Source organism: Pistacia vera, unplaced genomic scaffold, assembly GCF_008641045.1.
Source record: "Pistacia vera cultivar Batoury unplaced genomic scaffold, PisVer_v2 Contig175, whole genome shotgun sequence".
Classification (NCBI taxonomy): Eukaryota; Viridiplantae; Streptophyta; class Magnoliopsida; order Sapindales; family Anacardiaceae; genus Pistacia; species Pistacia vera.
The window spans coordinates 204678-228976 of NW_022195844.1; the positions used below are offsets into that span (position 1 = coordinate 204678).

Sequence of the window (24299 nt, forward strand, 5' to 3'; positions counted from 1 at the left end):
AACTAATCTTTCAGGATCCTGAAACTAAAGTGGGATAAAAACTTCAGTTGCTAATGACTACCTCTATTAACAACTGAAGATAACTACTCATCTATGTTTTAATTGTGTCGATCTATCTTAAATCTGATGCTTTCTTGTTAATCTTGAACGAGGATGTCTCATCATTCATTTATTTAATATTATTGAAAATTCACCCCAATTGATTTAAGAGTGGAAAAATATAATAAAAAAAAAAAAAAAAAAAAAAAAGGGCTTTCGCGTATTGTACACATACCATGTAATTGAGCAGTAACAAAGGCTGCTGGGCGGTATCAAAATAAGCATTAGAATTTAGAAGATTCTACGGAGAGAAAGAAGAAGCAGAAACATGACAAAAGTAGATCAGTTTTCTTCATGTGATTGGTTCCTGTCTCTCCTTTCACTTCTTTACCACCCCACCACACACACTCTGGAACAACAACAACATTTTGCAAAACCAAATTTTATTTTCTAGTGTTCGCATAGTGTACCCAAAACCCTTAAACCGACATGGCTTCTCTAACATCTGTCTTTCATTCTCCAACCTTAATTTCTTGCGCTTCATCATCTCTTCTTCTTCTTCTCCTCTCCTTCCCACCAAATGTATTCTGCCCACCAACTCTCTCTTTTCAATCTTCAAACGGCGTGGTTTACTTCTTATGATAAACAGTTTGAAAATGGAAGAAGAAGTCTTGTTTTGAGGTCAGCCCTTGTGAAGTCTTCTGTTGTGATCCTCCTCCTCCTGAATCTGAAGACTTCAACACTGAACTCATTTGCTTTTGAGCTCAAGTTGCTGGTAACCTTCTGTTTGGCTTAGTTTTTTTTTTTAATTACTAACCGGATGAACCTATCATTTCCTCAACTGCGTACTTCTTCTTTTATTCATTCTCGATTAAGAAACAGAAATGATGTGTTTTGTTTTTACTGTAATATTTTTATTAGGTACTGCTAAATTTGTAGGTCGCTTTAATTTAGGGATATAATTGGGTTTCAAAATTAGCCGCTCAATTCCATAACAGAAACAATAACTTGTGTAACTCTTTGTCTCATTACTTGGGGTCAGCTTATTGTGCAATTTATGGTTTTAATGGTTTGAATTGTTAATTTAGATGAAAACACCCCAAGTTGTTAATGAGGCAGAATTGTTTAGTTTTTGGTTGAACTGTTTACAAGATTTTTAGGCCATGACTCTGAGGTGGAGGAGGCTTAAGAGTTGATGTTGGGAGCTGATGATTTTTTTTTTTTTTTTTTTTTTGATTACCTCTGAATCTTTGAAAGTGTAGAGAAAAGTTTGAATAGTAACCTCTGAATCTTTTATGTTTCTGACTCAAATCTCCATCATTAAATTTTTAGTGTGACATGGTTACAAGTAATTTGATTGCCTATCAATAAGTAGATATTTTTATTATGTTGTTATTGGTAGCCTATTGACACGTAAAGGTTGATCAAATACAGAGTGCTGTGTCTGGCTAAATAGAGTCTTGCTGCAACACAGATGATCTGCAAAAGGCTGATGCTGCTGCCGGAGCTTGAAGCTGCTGAAGACCTTTAGATCTCTCAACCGAACTTGATAAACGGCAAGGGCTTGGGATATTGCTGTACAGCAGCGCATTTTCATCTCGTACTCTAGGTGGGAGTCGCCCTGGACCTCCCACCAGGAGGTTGCTTCCATTACTCTAGCCAGGTCTGCCATTTATATGAATATGATTTTTCATTATCTATTTTGGCATATTGGTCTGTTTGATAATTAGTACCTTATTTGAAGGCTGGAAAGGCTACTTTACCTGAGTGTTGGGCCCAAAAAAAAAATTTATTAATACGTAACTATAAGCACTTCCTGTAGACATGGCACTTGGGTAATATGGCAAATAACCAGCCACAAGACTCCTAGGATGTTATCAATGCCAATTCTGATGCTCTGAAACCATTTAATTTGAAGATTCGGCAGTTAATTTAAGAAAAAAACAAGCCTCTGGTAACAAGTTGATCACTTAGATGCTCCATAACCATCTGCTTTAAGCAGCCATGTGCGCAAATTACTTTCTGTCTAAAATCATGAATTTTCTAAGATCTAAATGAACATTGTTGTGTTTTCAGGTCTTTCACACGAATTGATGTCTTAAGTAAAGATTTTGATAATGTAGTTGAACTTGAATTGGGTGCTCCATGGCCTCTGCCTCTGTTGAAGGAACAGCCACATTAGCCCCCAAATTTGAACTTATAGGTTGGTGCTTCTTGGACTCATTTCTTGTTTTCAGATTATTTTGCATCTATTGCATAGTATTCTCTGTTGTGAGAGAGATAGCTCTTCTGATAACCTTTCCTTTTGGGAGAATAGAGTCTCAAAGATTAAAATAATATATGAGAAAACAACTGTGAGACAACCGAAACCTATCACAACTGCCACCCTTGAGAATCCCTCGTCTTCCAGATGCATTAAGGCCTCCATCTAATCCAGAAGTGGTGACTTTGAAGTTACCTACCTTGACAATGCTACCCGCATAACCAGAGGGACAGAGGCGAGCTTAGAGTTTTGTGATCTCTTGATGTTTTTTGCATGTGCAGAGTCCATTCCATTCCATCCCTCGAAAACCCAGCTTCTATGCCCCATTGTAGTTCTCCTCTTTTTCTTCCTAGTCTCCATTATTGTTTTATTTTAGTTTTACTTCTGATCGACATTACACAAAGTAGTACAGGAACTAAATGTAAAGCAGTTTTTTCCAGAAACAAGTAAACCATTACGTAATTGTATACTCTTAACATTATACATGTACTCTTCATCACTTCATGTGCTATATTGTATTGTCAGCCTAATGTCGAGGATTGCTTGATTAATTTCACACAAACACAGCATCAACACATTTCAGCTCTTAATTTGAAAGGGTGTTGTGCAATCATCTTGTTCATTTAATTAAATGAAGCTGAAGTTATCCTTATCCTATACGTTTCTGTCTGCTACGATCATGCCAGATTCACATTTTTCTTCTTTCTTGTGATGAAGTTTCATTTATTTCGTTTTTATCAAGTGGGAAAGAAATTAAGGCCAAGCTGCAGTGTTATAATGGAATGGGCCGGAAGCATGCGTTCTTGGCCCTTAACAGATTGGACCGGTCTTGAATCTGTCGAGAAGATTCAATTTTTTAATTTTGTATATGTAACTAACTAACAATATTCTTTATAATATTTTTACTTTTTTTTTTTTTACATAAAATGATGTTAAATGTATTTTAAGTGTAATCAAATTAAATTTCAAATTTAAATTGTCCTTATTCTTCATCAAATAAAAAAAGACAAACAACATTTTAACAGATTTTGATATCAATTTCAGTTAACATAAATTCTTAAAGGGTCAGCATATTATAATACAAATTTTTTAGCAAATTTATAAAAAAATTTGGCCATTCATTCATTACATTTAAGTTCAATTGTACATAAGTTGATGAGTGACATAATGATCAATAATTAGTGTTATAATTTTATAACTTCACTCAAGTTTACTATTATCTTGGATTAAATCTAATAATTTTTTATAAATTTGTGTAAAATAACTATTATTTAAATTAAAAAAAAAAAGTGGTGGGAAAGAGAATAAGTATTTGTAAGCTTACGTCTGGCGTGCTCCTCTTGTAGTAAAAAAGAGAAATATTTTAAGATCCTTAAATTTGAGTCAATCGAAGTAAAAGTACAAGATGATCTAATATAATCTTTCAAGTTTGAGTCCCTACGATTACTAATAGGGGTGATCATTGAAGTTGTATCAACCTGATTTCCCAGATCCTAGGGGATAACTGGTCCAAACACTCATAGTCATAAAAAAAAAAAAAAGAAAATATTGTAATAAATTATAATAATTGAATTATGGAAAATTCTTTTTATTGTTGTAGTTGTGCATTTATAGTAAAATGAAGTTGATATTTTGTTTTAAAAGTGAGACTGAGTAAAATCTAATTGGTAATAAAATACAGTCAAAAGACACGTAGGTGGTGTATTTAAAAATTAAAATAGAGGTTGTTGAGTCACGAGATAAACCAAATATCACATTACCCCTCAAAAGCGTCCCACGCCAGAGAGACGTTAGCATTGTAACGGCTATATTTCATTTAAACTTCAAAACAATTATTTTCATCTCTTTCCATTTCAAGAACACCATTACAGCTATCTCTCACTTTCCCTCTCAAGTCTGAACTCTGCTTTTTCGAAAGGTTCTCTTCAATCTCTAAACTCGTTGAAATTTTAATTCAATCTTGAATCATCTACTCTTTGGTATATACCCAATCAATCTTGAAGTTTTCCTCAAAACCCTTGAAACAATTCTGGCTCTCACCAAAAATGGCTCCAACACCGTCATCTTCCAAGCAAACCAAACCCAATTCAAAACCCCGCAGTCAAAACACCGCCTTAACTCACTCAGCGAGAACCCGGCACACCCATCTCCAAACCCTAACTCTATAGCCAAAGAAGCCCACCACAAGAACACCCTATAGAAGTTATTGAAATACGAAACTTTCCCATTACAAACACCAAAGAAAAGAAAAACCCTTTCATTCTTGCAAATCACCCAGTAACAACCGTGAGATTGAAGGCTATATTGTACAGAGATTTACTCTTGATGGGGTTTCCTTATCCGAAGAAGAGGATCTTGATTGCTTTTACAAGAAGTTTGTGGAGTCAAGAATCAAAGGAGTGAAAATGGGGAAAATGTACAATAATGATGTACGGACCAACTGGTTCTGGCAAGAGTCACACATGTTTGGGTGTGCTAAGCAAGCAGGGATTGTTACAGGGCTTTGAGGGACATTTGGGGGATGAAAAGGAAGGCAGTAGTGATGAGAATGGAGAGATTGGGTTGGAACATTTGTTCAAGTAACTGTTTGGAGATTTATAATGAGAGATTTATGATCTTCTGTCAAGTAATGGTGGGGGTGGATTGGGGATTGGGTGGCCTAAAGGCAGTGGATCTAAGGTAATTTTGTGATAATTTTAATTATGAAATTTTTCTTGAAATAAATGTTGTTCTGTACGAATGTGTTGTTTTTGTTGAGTGTTTCTATGATTTCTGCTTTCAGTGATATTGAATTATCTCATTTTGTGAAATACTTCAAATATTAACATACTTTATAATTTTCTGAAATTGCTGTTGGATGATTATTAATTTCCTTAGAGAAGACGATCCTTGTTATTTTTAGGATAATATGACACTGTTGTTTGAGTTATATGAAACAGAAACTTTCTTTGTTTATTGGAGATACTGTTTGGAATTTAAGTTTGAGTATTAAGTTAAATAAGCTTTTGAATTGATTGATTTTTTTTTTTTTTTTTTTTTCTGAGTTATTGATGAAATTGCATTACGTTAAAGTTCAGATGGCAGAGTTGGTCCGTGCAGACTCTTCTTATAATTTGAATTAAGTCTAGGATTGTTATCAATTTGTGTCAAAAGTACAAAAAAATTCTGGCTTTTTTGGGTTCCACCCAAGGCCTAAAGTTCAACCATAATTGGTTTAGAAGATTCAATAAGTTCTTCATCCCTTGGTGTCTTTTAAATTTTATTGCAAACTAATATGGAGCAAGATGCTGTCTAATCAGGGTCTACCCATAATTCAGGTCAAAATTGTATCAACATGTATTTTGGAACTTTAAACCCACTTAATCTTTATTCAATGCGGTGCCGTTGGCCGCATACTAGCTTTTAATTATATTACTGATACAGTTCATCTGCATATTTGATTTCATATCTTTTATTTGTTGATATAAATGATACCAACTCTTTCCTTACAGGCCACTAATTATAAGCATTATTTTTTGTTTTGGACAATAAATTTTAGGTAAGGCTTGAAGTAATGGGGAAAAAGGCAAAGAATGCAACCTTCATATCTGGAACTGAAGCCGGAAAGATTTCCAAGGAGATTCAGAAAGTGGAGAAAAGAAGAATTGTAAAAAGCACCCAATGTAATGAGAGAAGTTCACGAAGCCACTGCATGGTATAATGCTTGCTGAACTTGTCTACAATATTGCCACAATTATACTTGTTGAAATTTATTCAGGTCTTACAAAGTTTTTTGATGTTTGAGAATAACTTGACACACATATATATATATATCCACAGATAATTCTTGATGTCCCAACAGTGGGAGGACGGCTGATGCTTGTTGACATGGCTGGTTCTGAAAACATTGATCAAGCTGGTCAAACTGGATTTGAGGCGAAAATGCAGGTACTCTATCAAGACTATCTGTGAATTGCATCTTCCTGGCCTTTTTCAATTTTTGTACTTAAAAAAAATCATCTCACAGTAATTTACTGCCAACTCTAGATTGCCTGAGTTTTTTTGTTTTTAAACTTTTTCTATCAATTAACATTGATCTATGCTTCCCTGGAAATGGCAGACAGCAAAGATCAACCAAGGAAATATAGCACTAAAGAGAGTGGTTGAATCCATTGCAAATGGTGATTCTCATGTTCCTTTCAGAGATAGCAAATTAACAATGCTTCTACAGGTGGGTTCCACTAATAATTCTGCAACTTTTCACAAGGTTTTTCTGCCATTTTTGTTTGATGAGTTTTTCCCTTTTTCTTCAGGATTCTTTTGAGGACGATAAATCAAAAATCTTAATGATTCTGTGTGCAAGCCCGGATCCAAAGGAAATACACAAGACTGTCTGTACCCTTGAGTATGGTGCAAAGGCAAAATGTATCATTCGTGGGCCTCATACACCAATCAAGGATAAATTTGGCACTGAAGATTCTTCATCTGCAGTCATTTTGGGATCCAGGATTGCTGCCATGGACCAGTTTATCTATAAGCTGCAACTAGAGAATAAGCTCAGAGAGAAAGAGCGCAATGAAGCACATGAAAAGCTCTTAAAGAAAGAAGAAGAAGTTGCTCGGTTGAGAGAAAAACTCCAAGTTGTGGAAGGGAAGGAACCTGAAGTAAGTGAACAAGAGATCAACCTGAAGGTAACAGAACGAACTCAGGATCTCAAACGTGAGCTGGAGAAGAAATTGGAGGAGTGTCAGAGAATGGCTGAGGAGTTTGTTGAAATGGAGAGGAGAAGAATGGAAGAAAGGATACTGCAACAGCAGCAGGAAGTTGAAATGCTGAGAAGGAGGTTAGAGGAGATTGAGTTTGAGCTTCGCCATTCAAGGGATCAAGAGGTTCGTGGTTCAAGGGACTTAGATGGAAGCAGCTTTGCCAGAAGGCTAATGGGCATTTATGCAGACGAGGACCCAGGGATGGTAAAATCAATGGACCTAGACATGGGTGATGAGCCATCTACTCGTGAAGTGAAATATGTATATGGGAATTTTAATCAAGTTGATAGTACCAATATCCAAGGCTTTAACAATTATCCTCATTCAAAAACTGCTGCTGAGGTTTTAGATCCCAATGTTTTTACATCTAAATATGGTGACAAAGTAGTGTTTTTGAGCACTGTATATGAGGAGGAAGAAATAGAAGAGGAGGAGGAACATAAAGAGAATGTGGAGGATGAAGAAGTGGAGAAGGTTATAATAGAGGAAAAGAAGGTGTGTTCGAGCAGGATGGTTGACGAAAGTAGCCCTGGTATTAGTATTACTGCTGGCTCCTTGGCATCTTCTCCTCAAAAACTTTATTTGACATCTGGTGAGCCTGATAATTCGAAGGATGCAGTGTCCTCCAGAAGAGTAAGAATTCAAAATATTTTTACCCTTTGTGGAAACAACAGGGAGCTCTGTCAACAGACAAGAACTCCAGTGCTTGCAAAATGGAGTACTGAAAACATTGATCCTCTTGCATCTCCAATTGGGGAGTTTTCCTCGGTAAGACTTTGGACTGAAACTCACTATACATATTCACAATTTTACTATTACATCTTCACAATTTTGTTTATGCTTTGTATATGAAGTTCTAATGGGGTTCACTTGCAATTTATGCAGGATCCTACTACAGCTCTAGTCCTGAAAGAGAAAGAAACATCAGCAGTGGCTACCAAACTTCCATTCGGAAACCTGTCAAATGGCCAGCTTGCTCCACTGCCATTAAGTCCAATTCAGAACACAGTGCCTCTCACACCAAAGCAAAGTGATTGTCAATCTCCCAAGGTAGCTCCACATCTAAGTCCAACACCATTCATTACTCTTAGAAAAAATAAGGTTTGATGCTGAGTGATGAATATGCGTATTTCTATTCAGCTGATGTGTTGAATGAAGTGCAGTTTTATATATTGACATTTGTACTTGGTGCTAAAATGTTGTTTTGTTGGTATAATGGGAACAACAAGCTTGTATACCAATTATATAGATAGCTTGCTTTTGATGGTATATCAATGTCAACTTTTTTATGTTTACTCAGTTTCAGTTGGTTACTTGGTTATTTATATTGATAATTTTTAGTTTTGAATGCAACTTATTACCTAGGTTAACGGATTTAACCCAAAAAAAAAAAAAAAAAAAAAATTCTAGTGGAATGTGGTCGTATAATCTGGGATGGGAACTGTACGCAGTAATATTGGAGGTGTAATTTACTATTTGATGGTAAATTAGAATGTGCTTAATGGTAGCAAACATGTAGGGTACAATTTTTAGAAATTGTCATGTAGGGTACATGTAAGATGTGCTTAATAGTAGCAAACGTGTAGGGTACATGATCAAAAAAATTTTATTGCTGATTCAGCCTTCTGGTTCTGTAGAAATTGTGACATTGAGATTGAGCTAGAATCAGGATTTTGAAAGAGTGTTGTCTAAGATATATTCTCCACTACTCTTTAATATATATCTCTTTCTATTATCATTCTTCTACGTTATTTTTTGGCTTCATTCAACTTTGTTCCTTTCATCTTTTTAATTAACTATGTAATGCTTCAATCTGGACTAATATGGGTTTATGCGGTTTTGGGGAACTGATTACTGAATAACAAAGGATTATATATATATATGCATGCCACATATACATGCCACATTTAAAATCCCAAATACAACAGAAAATAGAAATTTTTGCCTTTTGGGCGGTAGGAAAGGAAGAAATTTGACACCTTTGTAAGCATTTTTTTTCCAGTGTTTATTACAATTTTTTTTTGGGTAAGATTTTACTTAATAACAATTGCCCTCAAGCATCTGTATCTTTGAAATAATAATTTATCTTCTACTGTAATAAGTTTTCAATTAAGGTTTCGATCATTGATTATTTTAAATTAATAATGATAAGTTAATTTAAACAAAGAAAAACGGACTATAAATGATTAATTTGTTATTTCAAATACTTGAGAGAGAAAAATGTTTTCCGTGGAACCTGCAATTCATCAACTTTATTCTTTTTTTTAAATAATTTTGATAGTGAAGATGTAAATGCTTTTTTAAAGGTAATCTTTCTAGTTTGGAACAACTTGTGATTTATTGATAACTAGTACCTTTTTAATTGATTGCATGCGTTTTCAGAAGGGAAAACTCTTTGGTAATGTCCTGGTATCAGGTCTCAAAGTTCTGTGTTTCGCTATTTTAAAATTATAAATATTCATTGAACACTTCAAATTTGTTGAATTACTTTTTGATTTTTGTGATATTTCTTATGTTTTTTTAACAAATTTATAATTTGACTTATGATAATAATTAACAACATATGTGAAATGATCAAGTGAATTATCTTATCATTTGACGACACAAAAAACTTAGGCCACTTACAGTTAATTGTGTAAACTACTTCTAGATAGTTTGACGGTTTGTTCGAGACTTTTAGATGTATTGTTTAAGAGGTCTTGAATTTAAATCTCACAATTACTAATAAGAGGTAGTTATTAGATGTTTATTTGACCGTTAATTTAAGGACTTCAAAGACTCGTTAAGATATGTGTAAACTGATTCGGATATAAAAAAAAAAAAGAAATTGTAAATATAATGTCATTCTTTTAAAGGCATCAATGAAGAATATATAAAACCATAGGCACTTGTTTGTGAAGAGTCATTCTTTTCATTTCGTTTATCATACCCTTGCTCAAGAGTCGAATTATTTATTAATTACTTGGTGTTAATATTATGTGCGTTTTTCAAATTAGAAAAAAAAATTGTCTTTAGAGAGGAAAAATTTGAGATGTAAAGAAAGTTTTTGGGATAATATATAATTTCCAATAATCGAAGTGAAAAAATATAACAAAAGCTTCCAAATTATTTTTAAAAAATGTGATAGGTAAACTTAAGGTAGTTTAAACTCATTAAATCAATGAAATAAGTAAACATTCTTGGCTGTCAGGCAAACTCTTTGGGTTAAAGATATTGTTGTCATTCATACCAATAAACTCATAAGATTGTAAAAATAACTTAAAATTATTTTTAAATAAAAATGTTAAAAATTAAATCCCCGTCCATTTAGAGATGGCAATGGGTCCGACATTTTCGGGTACCCGACCCAGCCCGGCATGAAAGGGGCGGGCTTTACCCGAGGTTGGCGGGCTTGGGCCTGGGCTTGATTTTAAGGCCCGACCTCGGGTACGGGCTGGGCATGGCTATATCTTTAGGCCTGGCCTGTCCCGAAAATTTTAGTATTAATTTTTCTAATTTACCCTTATACTATATATTTAATTACCCTTATATATATATATATATATATTTTTTTTTTTTTTTTTCTCAAACCTTAACCTCAATTTTCATCCCATATTGAAGGTTTAACATGTTAAAATTGCCTTTAAATGAGTTAGATAGGTTTGGTTCAACTTATTAAAGTGGATTTCACCATAACATATTATGCACAGCTGAAAATTTAGTATAATAAAATATTATGGAGTTTTAATTGCTCACTTATTGCTTAAATTATTTGCGGAAATAGCTTCAATTAATATTTAAAAACCATTTCTAAAATTAAAAATATAAAAAAAATTTAAAATTTATTAATAATTAAAAATAAACATTATTAAAAAAGGCAGGCTTGTATCGGGCCTACGGTTATAAAAAACCCGTCGGGCCGGGTTTGGGCTTTGCCTATCATACCCGTAGCGGGCTCGGGCCAGGCTTAGGCCTGTGTCATGAGGTCGGGCTTGGGCCTGGGCCAAGGGGTACCTGGTCCCGGCCCGGCTCATTGTCATCACTACGTCCATTGACGTGAACAATAAGAGTCACTTTCAAAATCTTCGGGTCCCAAATTGACATGAAACCTAAAGGACAAATATGTAATTATCCCATTCGAACTTGATTAGTCGCACCTTAGGTTAGCCACCGTGTATAAAAAAATTGTTTCGGTTGACTCTGGTCAATATTGCCATTTAATTTGAAAACAGTGAAATACAATAACGCAGGAATACAAGTGTGCACCTTGTAGCCTTGGCCATCAGCCGTCCGATGCTTTCTTTGACTTCATCTGCAACTGATCCAATGGTTGACATGAAATGAGAAACATGACAGCCAATAAACAAATGTGAAAACGAACCTTCCTCCTCCTCTCTTAGAACCTCCGTTGGAAAAAGTTGCGATTGACAATAGAGTATCCAATCTATATATACGTTGCCATTCTCACTCTTTCCCGTATTCAAAATTTTCCACTTCACCGTCAAAATCTCCAGAGTTTTCAAGATCTATAGCTTTCCTAAACCGCTTGATTGCTTGCTCAGTTTAGATGGCCACGCCTAATGAAATATCTGCGCTTGAGTTCATCGGGCAACAACTGTTTGGTGAAAAATCTCCCATTGCGAGATTTTAATTCGAATTTGCCTATATAAACCAAACCCCTTATGCTTCTTTACTCAAACATTGACAATAATGTATTTCCCCATTGATTTAAGGCTTTTTTTCCCACCTCTGCAAAATATTTTCATTTTCTTCCTATTAATGAAACCCCAAGCTGAAAACATTATTCGATATCCTTTTTAATTTATCTTGTTATTAATTCTTACTCTTCTTTTACTACTAGCTTTCCTCTTCACACCCATCACACTCCCTCTTCGTACAAGTCGTCCAATCTTCTTACGTCCGGGAAAACTTTCTCTTCTCCTAGCTTTGTCAATCCTGGCGTCATTTGTTTTACCACCCTTACATTTCTTACTAGCCTATTTGTTTCTCATTATCATATCTCCCTGCTATGCATTAATATAGAGCCTAATTGAACGCTTCTTTAACTTCATTCTTCACACTCTACCACCACTTCCTACCATCTTCATCAATTGGGTCAATCAAAACAAAGAAAACCCAGAATCAGCTATTGCTATAGTTGAAGAGATTGAAGGACTTGAAGTAGGAGGTAACCTAATCCAGCATAATCTGGAGCAAATTGAGATTCATAGATAGGCAATTAGTGTCTTTGTAGAGACAGGGTGATGGTTAAATTGTCATGTTGCTATACTGAGAATCTAATTCGTGACTTAGCAACTGGTACACTTTTTTACAAAGGTTGGAACTGCCAGTTATTTTGAATTACCGTTCTTGTTCTTGTTGTAGTAATTCAATAAGTTATTAAAGTTGTTGTTTGTCAGTTAGTTTGATTTTGAGTGATGTATTTTCTGATTCTTTTACTTTATTAATGTATCCAAGAAAAGAATTGTTTTTACCTGTTTATCATCTAACTCGATTGAATCAATTTATGGTTATCGGAAGCTATCTTTGGGTGTGTTTAGTTTGTTATTCTGGATAGGATTTTGAGAATAATATTAGGTAGTTGAATAGGGTGAGTATTACGAGATAAAATTTAAAAATGAACAAAAAAAACCCCTAAGTTTGCTAATTTAAATAAACACTCCAATGTATAAAATTTTTGTAAAATGACAAAAACACCCCCACCCACCCACAGTACCAGATTCTGGCCACCACCATTGGAATCTGGTCGATAAATGGCGTTATGACGCAGACCGGTCGAATCTGGCCAGTTGTGCATCGATATGACCTTTTCCGACCAGATCCGTGGTTGATCTGGCCGGAAAATGCCAAATCTACGGCTAGATTTGGCCGTTGACGGTCGCAAAAGGCCAGATCAATGAATTATTGGCCAGTTCCGGTCGTTTCTACTCCGTTGTGACAGATTCCAGTAATTACCGTCGGTGGTCGAAATCTGGCAACTATGGGTAGGTGAGGGTGTTTTTGTTAATTTTTAAACTTTTTTTCAAAGGTGTTTAATTAAATTAATAAACTTAAGGGGTCTAAAAGTAATTAAAAAATAAAATAATATTTTCTAAATAATTAAACAAACAAGTATTTTGGAAATAGGATGGGGAATAGAGTATGAAATAATAAAACAAACCGAATTTTTGTTGTTTTGATTTCGATATATTATATCTCGATAAAAAAAAAAAAAAAAAACAAAAATCTATATATGTTCTCCGGAAGATCGCACCCTCCAAATCAGAAGAAAATCTAAAAAATAAAAAATTGAACACAGGCATTGAAAAAAAAAAAGGGTACAAATGCACTATTTTAATAATATAATAAGAAAAGAAGCAAATATTTTCTCGGGAAGTAAGTTGAAAGGTTACACAGTTACATACGGGGCAGTTTATTAAAACAACCTCTCAAGTTTGAATTTAATTAAAAAGCTATCAAGTTTTAAAGTTTTAACTAAATAGTTATATTATTGATTAAGGGTAATTAAACTTGATTAGTCCGGAGAGCAGTCGTTCTTGGCCCTTAACAGATTGGACCGGTCTTGAATCTGTCGAGAAGATTCTAATTTTTTTAATTGTATATGTAATCAACTAACAAATTCTATTATAAATATTTTTACTTTTTTTTTTTTTACATAAAAATGATGTTAAATGTATTTAAAGTGTAATCAAATTAATTTCAAATTAAATTGTCCTATTCTTCATCAATAAAAAAAAGACAAACAACATTTTAACAGATTTTGATATCAATTTCAGTTAAATAAATTCTTAAAGGGTCGAATATTATAATCAAATTTTTTAGCAAATTTATAAAATAAAATTTGGCATTCATTCATTACATTTAAGTTCAATTGTACATAAGTTGATGAGGTGACATTAATGATCAATAATTAGTGTTATAATTTATAACTTCACTCAAGTTTACTAATACTTGGATAATATCTAATAATTGTATTATAAATTTGTGTTAAAATAACTTATATTAAATTAAAAAAAAAAAAAGTGGGTGGAAAGAGAAATAAGATATTTGTAGCTTACGTCTGGCGTGTCCTCTAGTAAAAAAGTAAGAGAAATATTTAATAAGATCTCTTAAATTTGAGTCAATCTGAAGTAAAAGTACAAGATGATCTATATAATCTTTCAAGTTTGAGTCCCTACGATTACTAATAGGGGTGATCATTGAAGTTTGTATCAACTCTGATAGTTCCAGATCCTAGGGTAACTGGTCCAAACAATCATAGTCATAAAAAAAAAAAAAGAAAAGATATTTGTAAATAAATTTAATAATTGAATTATGGAAAATTCTTTTTTATTGTTGTAGTTGTGCAGTATAAGTAAAATGAAAGTTGATATTTTGTTTTAAAAGTGAGGACTGAGTAAAATCTAATGGTAATAAAATACAGTCAAAAGAAGACACGTAGGTGGTGTATTAAAAATTAAAATGAGGTTGTTGAGTCACGAGATAAACCAAATATCACATTACCCCTCAAAAGCGTCCCACGCCAGAGAGACGTTAGACATTGTAACGGATATATTATTTAAACTTCAAAACAATTATTTTCATCTCTTTCCATTTCAAGAACACCATTACAGCTATCTCTCACTTTCTCCTCTCAAGTCTGAACTCTGCTTTTTCGAAAGGTTCTCTTTCAATCTCTTAAACTCAGTTGAAATTTTAATTCAATCTTGAATCATCTTACTCTTGGTAATACCCAATCAATCTTGAAGTTCCTAAAAACCTTGAAACAATTCTGGCTCTCACCAAAAATGGCTCCAACACCGTCATCTTCCAAAGCAAACCAAACCCCATTCAAAACCCGCAGTCAAAACACCGCCTTAACTTCACCACGAGAACCACGGCACACCCATCTCCAAACCTAACTCTATAGCCAAAGAAGCCCCACCACAAGAACACCCTATAGAAGTTATTGGAAGATACGAAACTTTCCCATTAACAACACCAAAAAAAGAAAAAACCGTTTCATTCTTGCAAATCAACCCAGATAAACAAACCGTGAGATTGAAGGCTGATATTGGGTACAGAGATTACTCTTGATGGGGTTTCCTTATCGAAGAAGAGGATTGATTGCTTTTACAAGAAGTTTGTGGAGTCAAGAATCAAAGGAGTGAAAATGGGGGATAAATGTACAATAATGATGTACGGACCAACTGGTTCTGGCAGAGTCACACAATGTTTGGGTGTGCTAAGCAAGCAGGGATTGTGTACAGGGCTTTGAGGGACATTTGGGGGATGAAAAGGAAGCAGTAGTGATGAGAATGGAGAGAGATTTGGGTTTGGAACATTTGTTCAAGTAACTGTTTTGGAGATTTATAATGAGGAGATTTATGATCTTCTGTCAAGTAATGGTGGGGGTGGATTGGGGATTGGGTGGCCTAAAGGCAGTGGATCTAAGGTAATTTTGTGATAATTTTTAATTATGAAATTTTTCTTGAATATAATGTGTTTCGTACGAATGTGTTGTTTGTTGTTAGTGTTTCATGATTTCTTGCTTTCAGAGTGATATTGAATTTATCTATTTTGTGAAATACTTCAAATATTAACATACATTTAATAATTTTCGGAAATTGTGTTGGATGATTATTAATCTCCTAGAGAAGACGATCCTTGTTATTTTTAGGAGATATATGACACTGTTGTTTGAGTTATATGAAACAGAAACTTTCTTTGTTTATGGAGATATCGTTTGGAATTTAAGTTTAAGTTAAATAGCTTGAATTGATTTGGATCATTTTTTACTCAGTTATTGATGAATGCATTATAAAGTTCAGATGGCAGAGTTGGTCCGTGCAGACTCTTCTATAATTTGAATTAAGTCTAGGATTGTTATCAATTGTGGTCAAAGTACAAAAAAATTCTGGCTTTTTGGGTTCCACCCAAGGCCTAAAGTTCAACCATAATTGGTTTAGAAGATTCAATAGTCTTCATCCCTTGGTGTCTTTTAAATTTTATTGCAAACTAATATGGAGCAAGATGCTGTCTAGTCAGGGTCTACCCATAAGTCAGGTCAAAATTGTATCAACTGTATTTTGGAACTCTAAACCCACTTAATCTTTATTCATGCGGTGGTTGGCCGCATACTAGCTTAATTATATTACTGATACAGTCATCTGCATATTTGATTTCATATCTTTTATTTGTTGATATAAATGATACCAACTCTTTCCTTTCAGGCCAATAATTATAAGCATTATTGTTTTGTACAATAATTTAGGTAAGGCTTGAAGTAATGGGGAAAAAGGCAAAGAATGCAACTTCATATCTGGAACTGAAGCCGGAAAGATTTCCAAGGAGATTCAGAAAGTGGAGAAAGAAGAAATTGTAAAAAGCACCCAAGTAATGAGAGAAGTTCACGAAGCCACTGCATGGTATAATGCTTGCTGAACTTGTCTACAATATTGCCACAATTAACTTGTTGAAATTTATTCAGGTCTTACAAAGTTTTTTGAGTTTGAGAATAACTTGACACATATATATATCCACAGATAATTCTTGATGTCCCAACAGTAGGAGGACGGCTGATGCTTGTTGACATGGCTGGTTCTGAAAACATTGATCAAGCTGGTCAAACTGGATTTGAGGCGAAATGCAGGTACTCTATCAAGACTATCTGTTAATTGCATCTTCCTGGCCTTTTCGTTTTGTACTTAAAAAAAATCATCCACAGTAATTCACTGCCAACTCTGGATTGCCTGAGTGTTTGGTTTTTAAACTTTTTCTATCAATTAACATTGATCTATGCTTCCCTGGAAATCGCAGACAGCAAAGATCAACCAAGGAAATATAGCATAAGAGAGTGGTTGAATCCATTGCAAATGGTGATTCTCATGTTCCTTTCAGAGATAGCAAATTAACAATGCTTACAGGTGGGTTCCAATAAATTCTGCAATTTTCACAAGGTTTTTCTGCCATTTTTGTTTGATGAGTTTTTCCCTTTTTCTTCAGGATTCTTTTGAGGACGATAATCAAAAATTTAATGATTCTGTGTGCAAGCCCGGATCCAAAGGAAATACACAAGACTATCTGTACCCTTGAGTATGGTGCAAAGGCAAAATGTATCATTCGTGGGCCTCATACACCAATCAAGGATAAATTTGGCACTGAAGATTCTTCATCTGCAGTCATTTTGGGACCAGGATTGCTGCCATGGACCAGTTTATCTATAAGTGCAACTAGAGAACAAGCTGAGAGAGAAAGAGGCAATGAAGCACATGAAAAGCTCTAAAGAAAGAAGAAGAAGTTGCTCGGTTGAGAGAAAAACTCCAAGTTGTGGAAGGGAAGGAACTGAAGTAAGTGAACAAGAGATCACCTGAAGGTGACAGAACGGACTCAGGATCTCAAACGTGAGCTGGAGAAGAAATTGGAGGAGTGCAGAGAATGGCTGAGAGGTTTGTTGAAATGGAGGGAGAGAATGGAAGAAAGGATACTGCAACAGCAGCAGGAAGTTGAAATGCTGAGAAGGAGGTTAGAGGAGATTGAGTTTGAGCTTCGCCATTCAAGGGATCAAGAGGTTCGTGGTTCAAGGGACTTAGATGGAAGCAGCTTTGCCAGAAGGCTAATGGGATTTATCGACGAGGACCAGGGTGGTAAAATCAATGGACCTAGACATGGTGATGAGCCATCTACTCGTGAAGTGAAATATGTATATGGGAATTTTAATCAAGTTGATAGTACCAATATCCAAGGCTTTAACAATTATCCTCATTCAAAAAAGCTGCTGAGGTTTTAGATCCCAATGTTTTTACATCTAATATGGTGACAAAGTAGTGTGTTTGAGCACTGTATATGAGGAGGAAGAAGTAGAAGAGGAGGAGGAACATAAAGAGAGATGTGGGGATGAAGAAGTGGAGAAGGTTATAAGAGGAAAGGAAGGGTGTTCGAGCAGGATGGTTGACGAAAGTAGCCCTGGTATTAGTATTACTGCTGGCTCCTTGGATCTTCTCCTCAAAAACTTATTGACATCTGGTGAGCTGATAATTCGAAGGATGCAGTGGCCTCCAGAAGAGTAAGAATTCAAAATATTTACCCTTTGTGGAAACAACAGGGAGCTCTGTCAACAGACAGGAACTCCAGTCTTGCAAAATGGAGTACTGAAAACATTGATCCTCTTGCATCTCCAAATGGGAGTTTCTCCGGTAAGACTTTGGACTGAGACTCACTATTACATCTTCACCAATTTGTTTATGCTTTGTATATGAAGTTCTAATGGAGTTCACTTGCAATTTATGCAGGATCCTACCAGCTCTAGTCCTGAAAGAGAAAGAAACATCAGCAGTGGCTACCAAACTCCATTCGGAAACCTGTCAAATGGCCAGCTGCTCCATGCCATTAAGTCCAATTCAGAACACAGTGCCTCTCACACCAAAGCAAAGTGATTGTCAATCTCCCAAGGTAGCTCCACATCTAAGTCCAACACCATTCATTACTCTTAGAAAAAATAAGGTTTGATGCTGAGTGATGAATGCGTATTTCTATTCAGCGATGTGTTGAATGAAGTGCAGTTTTATATATTGACATTTGTACTGTGGCTAAAATGTTGTTTTGTTGGTATAATGGGAACAACAAGCTTGTATACCATTATATACATATATAGCTTGCTTTTGATGGTCGATGAATGTCAACTTTTTTATGTTTACTCTAAGTTTCAGTGGTTACATGGTTATTTAATAGATGACAATCTCTAGTTTTGAATGCACTTATTACCTAGGTTAACGGATTTAACCAAAAAAAAAAAAAAAAAAAAAAAATTCTAGTGGATAGTGGTCGATAATCTGGGATGGGAACGTACGCAGTAATATTGGAGGTGTAATTTACTATTTGATGGTAAATTAGAATGTGCTTAATGGTAGCAAACATGTAGGGTACAATTTTTAGAAATTGTCATGTAGGGTACATGTAAGATGTGCTTAATAGTAGCAAACGTGTAGGGTACATGATCAAAAAAATTTTATTGCTGATTCAGCCTTCTGGTTCTGTAGAAATTGTGACATTGAGATGTGCTTAATGGTAGCAAACGTGTAGGGTACATGATCAAAAAAAATTATTGCTGATTCAGCCTTCTGGTTCTGTAGAAATTGTGACATTGAGATTGAGCTAGAATCAGGATTTTGAAAGAGTGTGTCTAAGATAATTCTCCACTACTCTTTAAATATATCTCTTTTATTATCATTCTTCTACGTTATTTTTTGGCTTCATTCAACTTTGTTCTTTCATCTTTTAATTAACTATGTAATGCTTCAATCTGGACTAATATGGGTTTATGCGGTTTTGGGGAACTGATTACTGAAAACAAAGGATTATATATATATATGCATGCCACATATACATGCCACATTTAAAATCCCAAATAAACAGAAAATAGAAATTTTTGCCTTTTGGGCGGTAGGAAAGGAAGAAATTTGACACCTTTGTAAGCATTTTTTTTCCAGTGTTTATTCAATTTTTTTTTGGGTAAGATTTTACTTATAAACAATTGCCCTCAAGCATCTGTATCTTTGAAATAATAATTTATCTTCTACTGTAATAAGTTTCAATTAAGGTTTCGATCATGATTATTTAAATAATAATGATAAGTTAATTTAAACAAAGAAAAAAGGACTATAAATGATTAATTTGTTATTCAAATATTGAGAGAGAAAAATGTTTTCCGTGGAACCTGCAATTCATCAACTTTATTCTTTTTTTTTAATAATTTTGTAGTGAAGATGAAATGCTTTTTTAAAGGTAATCTTTCTAGTTTGGAACAACTTGTGATTATATGAAACTAGTACCTTTTTAATTGATTGCATGCGTTTTCAGAAGGGAAAACTCTTTGGTAATGTCCGGTATCAGGTCCTCAAGTTCTGTGTTTCGCTATTTAAAATTATAATATTCATTGAACACTTCAAATTTGTTGAATCTTTTTGATTTTTGTGATATTTCTTATGTTTTTTTAACAAATTTATAATTTGACTTATGATAATAATTAACAACATATGTGAAATGATCAAGTGAATTATCTTATCATTTGACGACACAAAAAACTTAGGCCACTTACAGTTAATTGTGTAAACTACTTCTAGATAGTTTGACGGTTGTTCGAGACTTTTAGATGTATGTTTAAGAGGTTGAATTTAAATCTCACAATTCAATAAGAGGTAGTTTTAGATGTTATTTGACCGTTAATTTAAGGACTTCAAAGACTCGTTAAGATATGTGTAAACTGATTGGAATAAAAAAAAAAAAGAAATTGTAAATATAAGTCATTCTTTAAAGCATCAATGAAGAATATATAAAACCATAGGCACTTGTTTGTGAAGAGTCTCTTTTCATTTCGTTTATCATACCCTTGCTCAAGAGTCGAATTATTTATTAATTACTTGGTGTTAATATATGTGCGTTTTCAAATTAGAAAAAAAAATTGTCTTTAGAGAGGAAAAATTTGAGATGTAAAGAAAGTTTTTGGGATAATATTAATTTCCATAATCGAAGTGAAAAAATATAAAAAAAGCTTCCAAATATTTTAAAAATTGGATAGGTAAACTTAAGGTAGTTTAAACTATTAAATCAATGAAATAAGTAAACATTCTTGGTGTCAGGAAACTCTTGGGTTAAAATATTGTTGTCATTCATACCAATAAACTCATAAGATTGTAAAAATAACTTAAAATTATTTTTATAAAAATGTTAAAAATTAATCCCGTCCATTTAGAGATGGCAATGGGTCCGACATTTTCGGGTACCGACCCAGCCCGGCATGAAAGGGGCGGGTTTACCCGAGGTTGGCGGGCTTGGGCCTGGGCTTGATTTTAAGGCCCGACCTCGGGTACGGGCTGGCATGGCATATCTTTAGGCCGGCCTGTCCCGAAAATTTAGTATTAATTTTTCTAATTTACCCTTAACTATATATTTAATTACCCTATATATATATATAATATATATTTTTTTTTTTTTTTCTCAAACCTTAACCTAATTTTCATCCCATATTGAAGGTTTAACATGTTAAAATTGCCTTTAAATGAGTTAGTAGGTTTGGTTCAACTTATTAAAGTGGATTTCACCATAAATATTATGCACAGCTGAAAATTTAGTATAATAAAATATTATGGAGTTTTAATTGTCACTTATTGCTTAAATTATTTGCGGAAATAGCTTCAATTAATATTAAAAACCATTTCTAAAATTAAAAATATAAAAAAAATTTAAAATTTATTAATAATTAAAAATAAACATTATTAAAAAAGGCAGGCTTGTATCGGGCCTACGGTTATAAAAACCCGTCGGGCCGGGTTTGGGGTTGCCTATCATACCCGTAGCGGGCTCGGGCCAGGCTTAGGCCTGTGTCATGAGGTCGGGCTTGGGCCTGGGCCAAGGGGTACCTGGTCCGGCCCGGCTCATTGTCATAGTCTTGTTTTGAGGTCAGCCCTTGATGAAATCTCTGTTGTTGATCCTCCTCCTCCTGAATCTGAAGACGTCAACACTGAACTCATTGCTTCCTTGAAGCTCAAGTTGCTGGTAACCTTCTGTTTGGCTTAGTATTTTTTTTTAATTACTAACCGGATGAACCTATCATTTCCTCAACTGCGTACTTCTTCTTTTATTCATTCTCGATTAAGAAACAGAAATGATGTGTTTTTGGTTTTTACTGATAATATTTTTAATTGGGTACTGCTAAAGTTGTAGGTCGCTTTATATTTAGGGATATAATTAGGTTTCAAAATTAGCTGCTCAATTCCATAACAGAAACAATAACTTGAGTAACTCTTTGTCTCATTACTTGTGGTCATGCTTATTGTGCAATTGATGGTTTTAATTGTTTAATTTAGATGAAAACACCCCAAGTTAGTTAATGAGGCAGAATTGTTTATGTTTGGTTGAACTGTTTACAAGATTTTTAGGCCATGACTCTGAGGTGGAGGAGGCTTAAGAGTTGAATGTTGGGAGCTGATGATTTTTTTTTTTTTTTTTTTTTTGATTAACCTCTGAATCTTTGAAAGTGTAGAGAAAAGTTTGAATGAGTAACCTCTGAATCTTTTATGTTTCTGACTCAATTTGAATGAGTAACCTCTGAATCTTTTATGTTTCTGACTCAAATCTCCATCAGTTAAATTTTAAGTGTGGACATGGTTACAAGTAAATTTGATTGCCTATCAAGAAGTAGATTTTTAATTTATGTTGTATATTGGTAGCCTATTGACACGTAAAGGTTGATCAAATACAGAGTGCTGTGTCTGGGCTAAATAGAGGTCTTGCTGCAAGCACAGATGATCTGCAAAAGGCTGATGCTGCTGCCAAGGAGCTTGAAGCTGCTGGAAGACCTTTAGATCTCTCAACCGAACTTGATAAACTGCAAGGGCATTGGAGATTGCTGTACAGCAGCGCATTTTCATCTCGTACTCTAGGTGGGAGTCGCCCTGGACCTCCCACCAGGAGGTTGCTTCCCATTACTCTAGGCCAGGTCTGCCATTTTATGATAATATGATTTTTCATTATCTATTTTGGCATATTGGTCTGTTTGATAATTAGTAGCAGTGTTTGAAGGTGGAAAGGCAGTGACTTTACCTGAGTGTTGGGCCCAAAAAAAAAAAGTATTATATACGTAACTATAAAAGCACTTCACCTGTAGACATGGCACTTGGGTAATATGGCAAATAACCAGCCACAAGACTCCTAGGATGTTATCAATGCCAATTCTGATGCTCTGAAACCATTTAATTTGAAGATTCGGCAGTTAATTTAAGAGAAAATACAAGCCATCTGGTAACAAGTTGATCAACTTAGATGCTCCATAACCATCTGCTTTAAGCAAGCCATGTGCGCAAATTACTTTCTGTCTATAAAGTCATGAATTTTCTAAGATCTAAATGAACATTGTTGTGTTTTCAGGTCTTTCAACGAATTGATGTCTTAAGTAAAGATTTTGATAATGTAGTTGAACTTGAATTGGGTGCTCCATGGCCTCTGCCTCCTGTTGAAGTAACAGCCACATTAGCCCACAAATTTGAACTTATAGGTTGGTGCTTCTTGGATCTCATTTCTAATTTTCTAGATTATTTTGCATCTATTGCATAGTATTCTCTGTTGTGAGAGAGATAGCTCTTCTGATAAACCTTTCCTTTTGGTGAGAATAGGATCTGCAAAGATTAAAATAATATATGAGAAAACAACTGTGAAGACAACCGGAAACCTATCACAACTGCCACCCTTGGAGATCCCTCGTCTTCCAGATGCATTAAGGCCTCCATCTAATCCAGGAAGTGGTGACTTTGAAGTTACCTACCTTGACAATGCTACCCGCATAACCAGAGGAGACAGAGGCGAGCTTAGAGTTTTTGTGATCTCTTGATGTTTTTTGCATGTGCAGAGTCTATTCCATTCCATCCCTCGAAAACTCCAGCTTCTATGCCCCATTGTATGTTCTCCTCTTTTTCTTCCTAGTCTCCATTATTGTTTTATTTTAGTTTTACTTCTGATCGACATATACACGAAGTAGTACAAGGAATCTAAATGTAAAGCAGTTTTTTCCAGAAACAAGTAAACCATTACGTAATTGTATACTCTTAACATTATACATGTACTCTTTCATCACTTCATGTGCTATATTGTATTGTCAGCCTAATGTCTAGGGATTGCTTGATTAATTTCACAACAAACAGGCAGCATCTAACACATTTCAGCTCTTGAATTATGAAAGGGTGTTTTGCAATCATCTTGTTCATTTAAATTAAATGGAAGCTGAAGTTGAACCTATTATCCTTATCCTATAACCTTTCTGTCTGCTACGATCATGCCAGATTCACATTTTTCTTCTTTCTTGTGATGAAGTTTCATTTATTAGTCGTTTTAATAACAAGTGGGAAAGAAATTAAAGGCCAAGCTGCAGTGTTATAATGGAATGGGCCGGAGAGCAGTCGTTCTTGGCCCTTAACAGATTGGACCGGTCTTGAATCTGTCGAGAAGATTCTAATTTTTTTAGATTTACTTGTAGTTGTACATATTTCTATTATAATATATATATATATTACCTAAAAATGATGTAAATGTATTTTAAAGTGTAATCACATAAATTTCAAATTAAATTGTCCGTATTTTCATGTAAAAAAAAAAAAAAAAATGACAAACAACATTTTAACAGATTTTGATATCAATTTCAGTTAATATAAATTCTTAAAGGGTCAGCATATTATATTACAAATTTTTTTAGCAAATTTATAAAATAAAATTTGCTAATTCAT

General features: G+C 34.4%; 1 protein-coding gene and 2 pseudogenes across 2 annotated transcripts; all 3 read left to right on the top strand.

Annotated features, from left to right (window-relative positions):
- Nucleotides 1-364: 364 nt before the first annotated feature.
- Nucleotides 365-23701, top strand: LOC116126136 (plastid-lipid-associated protein 6, chloroplastic). Of its 2 annotated transcripts, none has more exons than XM_031411840.1 (5): nucleotides 365-720; nucleotides 21483-21579; nucleotides 22286-22522; nucleotides 22951-23077; nucleotides 23196-23701. In XM_031411840.1, the coding sequence occupies exons 1-5, from the start codon at nucleotides 620-622 to the stop codon at nucleotides 23408-23410; spliced, it is 777 nt and encodes a 258-aa protein (XP_031267700.1). In that variant the 5' UTR covers nucleotides 365-619; the 3' UTR covers nucleotides 23411-23701. The 2 variants fall into 2 exon arrangements, with proteins under 2 accessions (XP_031267700.1, XP_031267699.1); XM_031411839.1 differs by having other exon boundaries at nucleotides 365-706; nucleotides 21469-21579.
- On the top strand, nucleotides 4348-8293 carry LOC116126135 (annotated as a pseudogene).
- On the top strand, nucleotides 14835-18461 carry LOC116126110 (annotated as a pseudogene).
- Nucleotides 23702-24299: the final 598 nt, after the last annotated feature.